The sequence below is a fragment of the Equus caballus genome, chromosome 15, assembly GCF_041296265.1.
Source record: "Equus caballus isolate H_3958 breed thoroughbred chromosome 15, TB-T2T, whole genome shotgun sequence".
Classification (NCBI taxonomy): Eukaryota; Metazoa; Chordata; class Mammalia; order Perissodactyla; family Equidae; genus Equus; species Equus caballus.
The window spans coordinates 64,484,927-64,499,179 of NC_091698.1; the positions used below are offsets into that span (position 1 = coordinate 64,484,927).

Genomic DNA, 14,253 nt, shown 5'->3' on the forward strand with positions numbered 1-14,253 from the left:
GAGGGCCAGTCCATCGCCCTCAGATGTATAGCTGCGTGTGTCTCTCAGGCATACTGTTGTGCTGTGTGGGCTTGCTCCATTGGTCAGTGAGTGTCCATTTAGTTGTAGTTCAAAAGGGGGAGAGAAGAAGGGAACAGTTCACTCCACAATGTTGCTGACGTCTCTCCCCATTTTACTTCTTCATAGAAGTGACCTTTTATGTCTGAAGTCCTCATGTGATATGATTTCAGAGGTGTGGAAAAAGATCTCCCCAAATAACTTTTTATAACTCTGCATGGTATTTTGTGCCAGTTCTTTAGTAGAAGACATAGTTCAGTTATTTTTTAATTAATGAGAGATACATTTGGATAATAATGATAAGCTAATACATATGTAACCTACTGGTGGTTAAGATTCAGTGCTCTCACATCCCTAGCCCCAGTTCATTTCCCTGTCAGGGAACCATGCCACCCATCTGTCAGTTGTCATACTGTAGTGGCCTTGTGTTACTGTGATGCTGAAAGCTATGCCACCAGTATTTAAAATATCAGCAGAGTAACCCATGGTGGACAGGTTCCAGCAGAGCTTCCAGACTAAGCCAGACTAGGAAGAAGGACCTGGCCACCCACTTCAAAAAAAATTGGCCATGAAAACCCTGTGAATAGCAGCAGAGCATTGTCTGATATAGTGCCAGAAAGTGAGAGGATGATGCAGAAAGACTGGACAGGGTTCTTCTCTGCTGTACACAGAGTCGCTAGGAGTCGGAATTAACTTGATGGTACTAACAACAATGTGCTGGGCATTATTCTAAGCATGTCACCTATATTATCTCATTTAATTCTCACAATAAGCCTTTGAGATAGGCACTGCTTTACAGATGGTAAATTGAGGCACAAACTGGCTAAGCAGTTTGCCAAGTGAACTGCTGACTAAAGAGAGGCAAAACAGAGATTCGTATCCCAAGAGTCTGGCCCCAAAGTCTGCCCTTTTTATTATATTGCACTGCTTCTTCTCACATGTGCCCACTGGCCACAAAGGAAACAACAAAGGGATTTAAATTCACAGACTCACAGTCACTGGGTAACAGTTATTGATATCAGAACTTTTTCTGGGGAGGAGGACTGGCTGGAGGGAGAGAAGCAGTTTTGGTAGATAAATGGGGAGAGAGCATATGGGCTGCTCCAAAGATCTGAAGGTGGAAGCAAAAGTTTTTGATTAGTGGGGGGGTGGAGAGGAAGGAATTAGGAAGAGCAGCAGCGACAAAAAAGGACAAATGCGGGTATTCTTTACTCTGCCTAAAGATGGTCTTATACTTTTCACTTCTTATTTTTGTTCAAAGTAGACAGTAGTCACTGTATTCACAGTGTCAAAGAGAATGTGCTGGGACTTTATGGCAAGGGTCGAAAGTGTTGGCATAGAAATCAAAGTGACACGTTAGAAAAAGATCCAGACTTTGGAGTCTGAGAGACTAAACTTCAAATTTTGCGTCTGATGTGTATTTCCTATATGGCACTGGGGATAACATCCCTCACATGTAAAATTCGAGTAATAATATGTACTTCATAGATTTATTAAGAGGATTAAGCAAGGGAGTGTTTGCAAAGCATCACATAATATAATTTTACACGTGAAAAATTTGAATAAATGACAGCTCTTGTTATTATAAGCTCATCTTTGCTTATTAATGTCCATAGATCCTATGGGTCACCTAAAGCAAATGTGAGTAAGATGATCTTAATGATGCTGACAATTGATCCAATCTTTTTATAATTGGTAATCACATCTATAAGACGTTATTTCATGTATAGAACTGACATGCTGTTTGAAAGGGAAAAAAATAGGAAAATATCTCAGTAGAAGAATCACAGTGATATTTACTTATCTCCCCCATTTCCCACTGTGGATATTGCAAAGCCTTGGTTAATGGATTATTCTCTAAATGTCAATCCAGAGAGAATTTAGAGGAAAGTCCAACAAAGCCTTTGAGGTTTTTCAGAGTGGTATGGAATATGTCCATGTGTCAAAGGCCCAGTCCAAAAGCCCAAAAGAATAACAAAAACATCAAAGCTCTGGGTTGTCATTAAGAGAATAAGAAGTATGTTAAAAGTAGGTATTGGTTTTAAAAGCAATGTCTTAAGTATGGAAAAAAAATTTCTTAGTTATTCCAACATTCCACTTAAACTCGTCTATGTAAGTATCCTTCATGACTTTATACATCTGAAGATGGTGCAAGGAGTAGCATTCAGCAATGCTGACCTCAAATAACATGCTTTCTCAAGCTCACCAATCCCATTTGCAAGGATGTGATTTTGAAAATCTTCCAGAAATTTATTTTGTCTGCCAAGGGAAAGAACTCAAGAGAATTCTCAGCATTGAAACCATCTTAGGAAATATTGCCCAATGATTGACTGCACAAACTATACGTTGAAAATGCAAAGGGATAAAAATTATTGTCTACTCTTTAAATGATTAATACATGGAAGGATTTCCTAAAGAAACTATTGGATAGACATCTATGAACTCCCACCTACAGTGGTGCAGGATCCATTACTCAGTTGATGTGTGGTGTTGGGTGAGTATCTCCCCTAGTTTTCTCTGTGATATCAGAACAGAAAAATAAATACATATATCAAAGAAGTTGTCTGACAAAAAGACTTGTCAAATCATCATGCTTGAGAATCTCCTCATGAAGTATATTTTTTCCTGTACTTGAAACATTTATTAGTAGTTCTTTAATTAAAATTGTATGTAAATGTAATCAAATCAGAGGAAATGAGTCCCCAGAAGATTTTACAAGAAGAGTAAGCAGAAACGTAGGCTTTTTAATATTGTTGTTGTTAGAATTTAACATTGGAAAATACTGGAAAAAGTGGTATATTTGTGTCTTAGGTCTTCTGTAACAAAGTACCAAAAACTGGGTGGTTTAAAACAGCAGAAGTTGTTTATTATCTCACATTGATGAGACTGGAAATTCAAAATCATTGTGCCATCAGGGCCGTGCTCTCTCTGAAACCCATAGGGGGAATCTTCCTTGCCTTCTCTCGTATCTGGTTGTTTGCAGGCAATCTTTGGAGTTCCTTGGTTTGTGAGGGCATCCCTCCAAACCCCAGGCTTCACATGGGGCATTCTCGCTGCATCTTCATGTTGCCGTCCCTCTAACTGTGCCTGTCTTTGTGTCCAAACATCTCATTTTTATCAGGGCAACGGTTATGCTGGATTAGAGCCCATGCTAATAACCTCGTTTCAACTTCAGTCCCTGTGTAAAGACCCTATTTCCAAATAAGGTCACTTTCTGAGGTACTGAGGGTTCTGACGTCAACATGTTTTTTGTGGGGAGACACAGTTCAGCTGATGACAACTGGTGATAGAGAAGACCTTGTAATTCTGTGTCATATATTATTTTCTTTCATTGTTTTTTCTCTACACACAAATATGAAATTATCAAAATTTCAAAGATGACAAAGTTTGTAGTGTTCTTATTATAAGTTGGTGACAGTCTAATAGTGACATTAGGACTTAAAAACATTAGGGCATCTCTGCTTTTGAGAGTCCACATGTCAAAGAACCCATAGAAACCAAGCTGTTGTTACAATTTGATTTCATTTTAAGGTAATTTGATACAAGAAAGTTCACATTTCTTCAAAACTTCAAAAATGTCAAGAATAATTTCTGTCATTAGAAAGATTCGCTGTGTTACCAAGTTTTAGCCCTTGTTTTCTATACATCAAACCCAGTCCTGAAATAATGAAATTACAAATAAAAAAACTCTTCAAAAACTGGACTCATATAAAATTTCGGGGGGAAAAAAACTATCATATAAACTAAGATTTTTCTGTGAATTTCTTTTTCTTTCAAGAGAATTCAGATTTTTTTGTTTTAAAGGACAAAGAATGGAGTTTGGGTCAAAGGTCTAATGTGGTAACATAAGATGTTTTGGCCTTCGAGTTTAGTCCTGCTGTTTAAGCTTTACACAGATCCTATGTCTTTACCTAAGATTTTTTTAAATAGACTTTACTTTTTAGAGCAGTTTTAGGTTTACATAAAAATTGAGCAGAAAGGACAGATATTTCTCATATATCCCTGTCCCCACACATGCATATCCTCCCCCATTATTAACATCCCCACGAGGGTAGTACATTTGTTACAGTTGATGAACCTACATGGACACATCATTGTTACCCAGAGTCCATAGTTTACATTAGGGTTCACTCATGGTGTTGTACATTCTGTGAGTTTGAATAAATGTATAATGACATGTATCCACCATTATAGTATCACACAGGGTAGTTTCACTACCTTAAAATCCTCCATATTCTGCCTATTCATCACTCCCTACTCCCTAACCCCTGGCAACTACTCATCTTTTTAAGGTCTCTGTAGTTTTGCCTTTTCCAGAATGTCATAAAATATATAGTTGGAATCATACAGTATGTAGCCTTTTCAGATTGACTTTTTTCACTTACTAATATGCCTTTAAGATTCATCCATGTCATTTCATGGCTTGATAGCTCATTTCTTTTTAGTGCTGATTAATATTCTGTTGTCTGGATGTACCACACTTGATTTATCCATTCACCTTTGAAGGACATCTTGGTTGCTTCCAGGTTTGGGCAATTATGAATGAAGCTGCTATAAACATCTGAGTGCAGGTTTTTGTGTGGATGTTAAGTTTTCAGCTCCTTTGGGTAAATACGAAGGAGCACGATTGCTGGATTATATGGTAAGAGTATATTTAGTTTTTTAAGAAACTACTAAACTGCCTTCCACATGGTAGTACCATTTTGCATTCCCACCAGCAATGAATGATTATTCTTGTGGCTCCACATCCTTGGCAGCATTTGATGTTGTCAGTGTTCTGGATTTTGGCAATTCTAATAGATATGCAGTCATCTCTCATTGTTTTAATTTTAATTTCCCTGATGACATATGATGTAGAACATCTTTTCATATGTTTATTTGCCATCTGTATATCTTCTTTGGTGAGGTGTCTGTTAAAATCTATGGCCTATTTTTAAATCAAGTTGTGTTCTCATTGTTGACTTTTAAGAGTCTTTTGTTTATTTTGGGTAACAGTTCTTTATCAGACATGTCTTTTGCAAATATTTTCTCCCAGTCTGTGGCTTGTCTCTTTATTGACAGTGTCTTTTGCAGAGCAGAAATTTTTAATTTTAGATTTTTTTACCAAGAAATATACAAAACTTTGAACTTTTACTCAACCTTTTACTCCAAGAAATAAAATAATCATGATACATACTGCTGGTAGACATAACCACATATAAATTGCTAAAACAATAACACTTACCGTAGGTAAATTTTTATATTGAACAAAAACTGATATCTGAAAAATTGGGCTTGGTAGAAATGTTAACAACAACTACAACGAAAACCTCACAATTCCAGATCATAATAATAATCAGAGGACCAGGCCGTGAGCACCCTCCTCCCCGGCCTGACCCCCGGGGCGGGGGGTGTGGCTCCCGTGTCCGGGGGTCACGTGCTTCGTGCGGCTCGGGTTTGAAATGATGGGTTTTGGGCTGAGTCGAGTCCAGCCCTTTAGAAAAGTTGCTGCAGCAGGAGGAACATGATCTCCTCGGGGTCCGCCTTGCGTTTCGGCTTGGACGCCGCTGCCGCGCCACTCCCCGAGCCAGCGGGCTGCGAGGGCCCTGGAGAGGGTGCTCGGCCCGGCGGGAGCGTGTTCCTGGCCATCCGGTCGAGCGCTGGCGCTCGGGCTGCTCCCTGAAGGGGCGTCCGGGGGGCGTTCCGTCCGCAGATGGGGCGGCCAGGCCGCGCGGCCTCCCCGGGGCGGGGTGGCGGTCACCTGGGCGGCCTCTGGCGCAGGTTTGCAAACCCTTTCCGCATCGTCCCGGACATAGCAGTTGGTACAAAGCGGGGATCCGACGAGCTCTTCTCTGCCTGCGTCACCAACGGACCCTTTATCATGAGCAGCGGCTCGGCCTCCGCAGCCAACGGGAATGACAGCAAGAAGTTCAAGGGCGACAGCAGGAGCGCAGGCGTGCCCTCCCGCGTCATCCACATCCGCAAGCTGCCCAGCGACGTCACCGAGGGCGAGGTCATCTCTCTGGGGCTGCCCTTCGGGAAGATCACCAACCTCCTGATGCTGAAAGGTAAGAACCAGGCCTTCATCGAGATGAACACGGAGGAGGCCGCCAACACCATGGTGAACTACTCCACGTCAGTGACGCCCGTGCTGCGCAGCCAGCCCATCTACATCCAGTTCTCCAACTACAAGGAGCTCAAGACCGACAGCTCGCCCAACCAGGCGCGCGCCCAGGCGGCCCTGCAGGCCGTGAACTCGGTCCAGTCAGGAAATCTGGCCCTGACCGCCTCGGCCGCCGTGGTGGACGCCGGGATGGCGATGGCCGGCCAGAGCCCGGTGCTGAAGATCATCGTGGAGAATCTGTTCTACCCGGTGACCCTGGACGTGCTCCACCAGATCTTCTCCAAGTTCGGCACGGTGCTGAAGATCATCACCTTCACCAGGAACAACCAGTTCCAGGCGCTGCTGCAGTACGCGGAGCCTGTGAGCGCGCAGCACGCCAAGCTGTCGCTGGACGGCCAGAACGTCTACAACGCCTGCTCCACGCTGCGCATCGACTTCTCCAAGCTCACCAGCCTCAACGTCAAGCACAAGAGCGGCGACTACGCGCGCCCCGACCTGCCCTCGGGCGACAGCCAGCCCTCGCTGAACCAGACCATGGCCGAGGCCTTCGGTGCGCCTGGTATAATGTCAGCCTCTCCATATGCAGGAGCTGGTTTCCCTCCCACCTTTGCCAGTCCTCAAGCCGCAGGCCTCTCTGTTCCCAACGTGCACGGGGCATTGGCCCCCCTGGCCATCCCGTCCGCGGCGGCAGCGGCAGCAGCGGGCAGGATCGCCCTCCCGGACCTGGCTGGGGCCGGGAACTCCGTGCTGCTGGTCAGCAACCTGAACCCCGAGAGAGTCACACCCCAAAGCCTCTTTATTCTTTTCAGCGTGTACGGTGACATGCAGCGGGTGAAGATCCTCTTCAACAAGAAGGAGAACGCGCTGGTGCAGATGGCCGACGGCAGCCAGGCCCAGCTGGCCATGAGCCACCTCAACGGGCACAAGCTGCACGGGAAGCCGGTGCGCATCACGGCGTCCAAGCACCAGAACGTGCAGCTGCCCCGCGAGGGCCAGGAGGACCAGGGCCTCACCAAGGACTACGGTAGCTCGCCGCTGCACCGCTTCAAGAAACTGGGCTCCAAGAACTTCCAGAACATCTTCCCGCCCTCCGCCATCCTGCACCTCTCCAACATCCCGCCATCCAAATCCGAGGACGACCTCAAGATCCTCTTCTCCAGCAACGGCGGGATTGTCAAGGGGTTCAAGTTCTTCCAGAAGGACCAGAAGATGGCGTTGATCCAGATGGGCTCGGTGGAGGACGCGATCCTGGCGCTCATCAACCTGTACAACCACGACCTGGGCGAGAACCACCACCTGCGGGTCTCCTTCTCCAAGTCCACCATCTAGGCCGCCGGGACCCCGCGGGCGCCGCCACCACTTCCGTCATTCCAGAAAAGCCACTTTAAAAAGCAGTTGAAGTGACCTTAAAAGACCAGAGATTTTATTTTTTTAAAGAGAAACCAGTTTACCTGTTTTTAAAAAAATTAAATCTAATTCCTTTGGGGAGCCGGGCTCGGCCCTCGCTCGGGAAGTGGACAGCGCGCCCGCCGACCCGTGCCTTCTGCCGTCGGCGGTCCCCCGTGGGCCTCCTGTGCCTTAAACCCGCGCCCCGCGGGCCTCGCGGGGGCAGACTCGGGGTGGGGGACGGGTGCCCGGCCGTGGCCCACACAGTGTAATCACGTGTGCGATGGCCCCCGGCTGCCGCCGCCTTCAGCTCCCTAATCTTGTGCTTCGATGCGCCGCACGCCTGTGCCTAGCGATCTCTCCAGTTGACCAAATATGCTAATCTTTCTTCATTTATATGTAAAAGACATAGTTTAAGTAACTTTTTATAGCGAGATGATGAAAATGGTATGAGTGTATCTAACTTCCTCCTCCTGGTGAGCTGTATACTGTACTCGTGTTTCTGTGACGGCCGCAGGGCCTCCCGACGCCTTAGGCCCGTCCTCGTCCCAGGACGGGCGCGCTCCGACTTTCAGGGTCTCCTTTTTCCTGCAAATTTTGGACCAAAGTTTTCTGTTTTGTCTGCCTCTGACACTGGGACCCAGACGCTGGGGCCGCGGCCCTCTAGTCTTAACGTCTCCTTCGTGCCTCGCCTGCTCCCCTGGGTCCAAGGGGCTCCCTGCTCGCGGACCCCGTGCTGGCCGGCCCGCCCTGGGGCCTAGGCCCCCGTTCCAGATGGGGTGGAACAAGGGTGTAGATATTTATAATTTTTTATACCTGTTGTCAGAGACGAGGGGCAGCAATCGCGGTTTTTGTGGTGACAGATGTATATTTTGATAGCAATTACAGGTCAGTATTGTGACGGGGACTTGGCGTGCTCCACCGCCCGCCGCCGGCTGGTAATGCAGAGAGAACGGAATTAAAGCAATTTTATAACAACAACAAAAAATAATAATCAGAAATTTTGATGTAGAAGAAATTGACTAGAGATTCAATTATGTGTTATAAAATTTACGTAGAAAATAACTGATGATAATTTTAGTGAATAGGGAAATTTAAAAATTGGAAATGTAACTACTGTGTAGAAAATTCAGTAATTAATTAATTTAGTTTAATGGAAATCATTCAAGAAAATTCTATATAAATTCTGATTATATGCTTGCATACATTAAAAAAAGGTCAAAATATCTGAGATTAAGCAATGGGTCAAAATAAAATTGTTAAAATGACAAAATTAAAACTGCGTTCTTGCTCAGAGGTCAAAGAGCATAGAGTCATAATATAATGACGTTTTGTGCAAGTATGATTCTTTAGCATTCATTTTGTGAAACCCCTTCTGCCATTCATTTCCACAAGTTATATACACAGCATCTTTTAAATTTAAGTAAATTTCAGTACATTTTTAAAACTATCATGCATGTGTGTGTTAGTGTGTGTGAGTTTGAAGATATCTTGAAGTGTCACAAAGTTAGAGTTTGGAATTGATTCCAGCAGGCATTTGCTAAACAAATACTATGTGCTGAACACATCCTCCAAGCTGACCTCTGATTTCAGGTGGCTCTGCTGGATAGTTCTCACACACTCGCCCTCTCTCTGCTTTTTGTCTCATTCCTCCTGTCCCCCTCAAAATGCAGGTGTTTCCTTAGGTCACTGTGCCTTTCAACTGCCATAATTATAGGAATAAAATTATTGCCTTTCCTTCAAATATAAACTCAAAAACTACTTCATACAGGAATCCAAACATAGCAAAAGACATTGGTGAAACTCAATATTTCTTCTTAGAACAAAGTACAAAGATAACTCATTTATTTACCAAGTAAACTTATTTTGAGTATCATCTCACTGCATATGTAAATAAACAGAGGAAATTTCTATTAATCTTTTCAAGCCCCACAAGAGAAAAAGTTACCGAGATAGATAGATAAAATTATAATCAGGTGTTTAGATACAATATACCAATAAAGAAGTAAAAGTATTAAATTTTCAGCAGTTGCTGCCAACAACTAAAGTGCCAACGTAGAAAATGCTTTTCAAAGTATTTTACCAAGGGCCAGGCCCCAAGGCCAAGAGGTTAAGTTCACGTGCTCTGCTTCAGTGGCCTGGGGTTTACCATTTTGGATCCTGGTGCGGACCCAGCACCCCTCGTTAAGCTGTGCTATGGCAGCATCCCACATAGAAGAACTAGAATGACTTAAACAACTAGGATATGCAGCTGTGTACTGGGGGCTTCGGGGAGACAAAAAAAAAAAAAAAAAAGAGGAAGATTGGCAACAGATGTTAACTCAGGGCCATTCTTTCTCACCAAAAACAAAAACCATTTACAAAAAGTATTTTACCAAGATCTTCTAATCTTCTAAAATTTGAATTTATTTAATATTTAAACATTCTTTTTAATGGCTTTGTAACACTGATTCAAAAGAGCTGATCTAGACAGTTGTAATTTTACAGTGTTTGAGACGTGAAATTAACTCTGGTGTACCAGCTGATAGGGCTTAACCAATTTGTGTAGAAATATCAATCTGTACATGACTTGTATGGATTTTATTTTGTGGGGAAAATGTTCTCCGCATTTAGGTTGCCTCCTAAAGTGTTTCGATTTTCTTGGTGAAGATAGAATATACAGTGTTAACTTGCTGAGTCAGAGTTACAGCAGTCCATGGAAAAAGATGGGTGGTTCAGAAAATAAGCCCTGAATCAGAGACGCACATATAAACTTATCACTCCTTTTTCATGTGGCACTGAAACTCAATTGCTTGTCTGAAATATTTATGAGGCCTGTAAGACTTGAAAAAAAAGCAGAATTAAGAAAAGTAGAAGTATATTCCATTTATGTAAATTAGTTTTCAAACAAAATATACATTTTGACTTACTATGGAGAAAACTATTGGTTTTGAACTTTTTTTTTTGAGGAAGATTAGCCCTCAACTAACTACTGCCAGTCCTCCTCTTTTTGCTGAGGAAGCCTGGCCCTGAGCTAACATCCGTGCCCATCTTCCTCTGCTTTATATGTGGGATGCCTACCACAGCATGGTGTGCCAAGCAGTGCCATGTACGCACCCGAGATCCGAACCAGCGAACCCCGGGCCGCCGAGAAGCGGAACGTGCGAACTTAACGGCTGCGGCGCCGGGCCGGCCCCGGTTCTGAACTTTAATGGTCTAAGTTTTCCAAGTCATGACAACAAAGTTCGTGAATATTTTGGCCACTATTGGAGTGTTCTAAGAGGTTAAATATAGTTTAATTTTTTTCCAAATTAGTTTTATTATTCCTTCTCTCTGAGTAAACTATTCATTGAGTGTTTGTTTCCCAATAAACTAGTATTTGCTTTATTTCTCCTAGTAAATATTTTATGGATTAATGGGATATATCTATTTTTAATGCACAAATTCTACCAGCCCCCCTCAAATAAATAAGAACTATCAAGGAAATATTTAAATAGTGGAGTTCTCATATGGGCAGAGGAACCTGATTACTTAAGTTTTTATGTACAAGAAAACTGTTATGTACAAAAAAAGCTTACATTGGAAATTTCTGGACATTTTCACAGAGGATGGTTTAGCTTAGAAAAATCACTTTCTCTGACCAAAGCTTGTCACCAAGATACATTTGAACTAATGGAAGCTAGCATTTATGTAGTGCCTGTGATATCTCCTTGGCATTATTTACATTTGTCTGGATAATTCTTTGTTCAGGGGGCTGTTCTATTCCTTTCAAGCGTTTAACAGCATGTCTGTCCTCTATTCACTAGATGCCAGTAGAAACCCATTTCTCCTTTGTGACAGCCAGGTATATTGTCAGACATTTTCAAATGTCTCTTGGGGGACAAGATTTCCCCTGGTTGAGAACCACTGTCTAATTAAACCTGGACATTTGTGGTCAGTGCCATTACTGCATTTCTGATGTCATGTCCATGATATAGAATTGATAAGAAAGAAATCTGCAGCCTAAGCTTCCATGCAACAATAAATCAAATTATGAAACAATCAGAAAAAAAAGAAACTAAAAACCACAGAAACACATGCATTTGTGACATGGTTATAAAAGAAATTAACGTAAAATATCTGATCATTAATGTGAAGTAACCATGACATTGGACCTTTAAATTTGATCAGCAACTTTTAAATATAAATGCCTTGGCACCTTCACAGAAATTCCTTAATGCTCAGAGAGTTCCTCTGTTACTTCATTTGTGTGGAATCACTTGGGGAAAGCCAAACTTTTTAACAACTACTGACAAGGTGTGAAATTTTCCTATAGCCCTCAGAGAATTAATCTTCTATTAGCCATCTAGCTCTTACAGAGAGAGAGAGTGAGAGAGAGAACTAAGGAAACTTTGATCATCCTTTCAAGACCTCTCCCACTGTTCCACTTATTACGACACCTGCATCATCTATGTGGCCAGAAAGTCTTCATTCCAAAATTGCCTACTTTCTGAACTGAGTGACGCAGCAAATATGACAGAATAGTTAAAAGATTTCTCATTTATGAGTCAGAGCAAACCAGGCTATTAAAGAAGCATAAAAATTAACCTTAGGGGGTTTTCTTTCCTCTATCAGCAGTGGTCATTTTAGTAGTGTTTAACTATGCTTTAAACAGTTTCCCAAATCCCTGTTAGAGATGGTCATGCAGACAGCCTTACAACAGACCAAGCTCATTTAACATTTCTTCCATACAGTTCCCCCATTAATAGGATAATATCAGCAGCCACTGAGGAAACTAAAATAATGTTATATTTTGGAGCAGACTTCCTCCAGACTTGGCTGGTGGCTTTGGTTGTAGTGCTGACTGGATGTCTTTTGAACTTGGGATCAATGAGTGATGGAATACTGCTTTGCAGTGCTTGACTCACTGTATTATTGTGCTAACTGTATTTATTATGCACTGACTGTGAGCCAATTATTCTAGCAGGCATCGTCATGACCAGGGAACAATGTATATAATAAGTAATAAAATAGTATACTTAGGGCCATACATCATAGGCATACACAAAGGCTATAATTTACTAAGTAATGTATCAAGGAGTACATAGGAGTGTCTTAAAAGTGAGTACGTAAGTATTGAGTGTTCAGTATGGAGAAGAGATTTATATTAGATCATGTGAATCAGAGATGGTTTTGTGGCCAAGGTAAGCTTTGAATGTGGAGTTGAAAGAGATCAGAGTTATAGAATGATATATAGAGAAGCGTAAACAAAGGCATAAAGTCAGACAGAAAAGAGAGAGAGGGAGAAAGGAGAAAGAGAAGAAAGAGAAGGAGAAGAAGGAGAAGGAGAGGAAGGGGGAGGGGGAGGAGGACAAGGAGAAGGAAGAAAACAAGAGGAAAGAAGGAAGGAAGGAAGGGACAAGGGAGTGAGGTGTGGAGGAAGGAAAGGAAGGGAGGGAGCAATGAAGGAAGGAAGGAGATGCAGTCATCCAGGTGGGAGAGGACTGATCTAAGTTTCCTAATGAGAGAAGAGGCTGATAACATAAAAGAGAGAAATAAACTGATGCCTCTAAAAGAGTGGGTAAGAGCACATTTAGATTATGGCATCATGATGAAAATTGACTTTTTTAAAGTGTGGCCTCCAGACCAGTAGCATCAACATCACATGAGACCTTGTTAGAATTGCAAATTTGGGGGCCCCCCCACACCTACTTAAACAAGACTTCCAAGTGATTCTGATGCTGGCTCATTTGAGAACAACTGATCCACAATGTAGGATGAATGTGAGTGAAAAGACCAGAGGTCCCAGCTAGAAGGATGCTGAGTTAGTCTCCTAAACCAACATAAATCCAAACTAAGCAAGTAGTTCATAAAATTCTTTGATAATAATGAGTAGAGATGGGTATGAAAATGTAAAGAAGGATGGATTTGTGAGGCTTGGAAGAAATTGCTTTTTAGGGTTTATTTGACATCTAAGTAGGTCATTCATAAAACTGATTTGATGAGGTTGATGAGCAAATTGTTGCCTAATTATATTTTCACTGTAAGAGTCTGAAAAAGGTTTTCAGGCATAACATTGAATATTAAAAAAAATGGTTTTTTTCAAAAACATATCCTAGCCTTCTGCTATTAAGCCATATTACCCGTCCATAAAGTTGATGTAGATGGGGAATTATGTATAGGTAATAAATTGCACATTTGGCAGTGTTTCCTTTGCATTTGTTTTAAAAATATGCATACTTTATTTAAATACGCTGACAGAAATGAGATCTTTCTTCACATTTTCATGCTTCTGTTCTGGGAAAGTAAATTATGCTGTGATAAAAAATAAGTAATTGCTTCTTGTGTTTAATTGATTTTTTTATAGAAATTACAATGCAGATTTGATTAAAGGAAGATAGTGCATTACCTATGGTTGGTTCACAAGACACATAATGGTATGAAAGAGTGCCACCCAGCACAGAAATTATACCATCATTTTCTCTGAATGTGTTGAGTGGGAGATATTTAGAATTCTTTATGACTTATAAACACTGCAGAATGTTTCTTTTCCCATCTAAAGCAGGATGATAGGGACCTCTATTTCACAGTCATAACATGTCCTGACTGTTAAATTGTAGAAGCCTTTTGGGGGAGAAGTAACTATTGGTAGATTTTAAATAAGAAAGAAGACTGTGAATTTGATGCTGACAAATGATGCACCTTGTAACAAGGTCACTCCTGAAGTTTGCTAGTTAAGTCTTGTTTGA

General features: G+C 42.1%; 2 protein-coding genes across 45 annotated transcripts in view; both read left to right on the forward strand.

The window, feature by feature from the left end:
* Positions 1-14,253, forward strand: part of NRXN1 (neurexin 1) — a 1,070,775-nt gene that overhangs the window by 231,467 nt on the left and 825,055 nt on the right. The window lies entirely within an intron of this gene.
* On the forward strand, positions 2,740-8,996 carry LOC111768178 (polypyrimidine tract-binding protein 1-like). The gene has a single exon (XM_070236379.1). It carries the CDS (start codon positions 5,750-5,752, stop codon positions 7,487-7,489), a length of 1,740 nt encoding a protein of 579 aa, XP_070092480.1. The 5' UTR covers positions 2,740-5,749; the 3' UTR covers positions 7,490-8,996.

Coding starts and splice junctions, on each gene's coding strand:
- LOC111768178 (XM_070236379.1), top strand. CDS start 5,750: ATGGGGCGGCCAGGCCGCGCGGCCTCCCCGGGGCGGGGTGGCGGTCAC.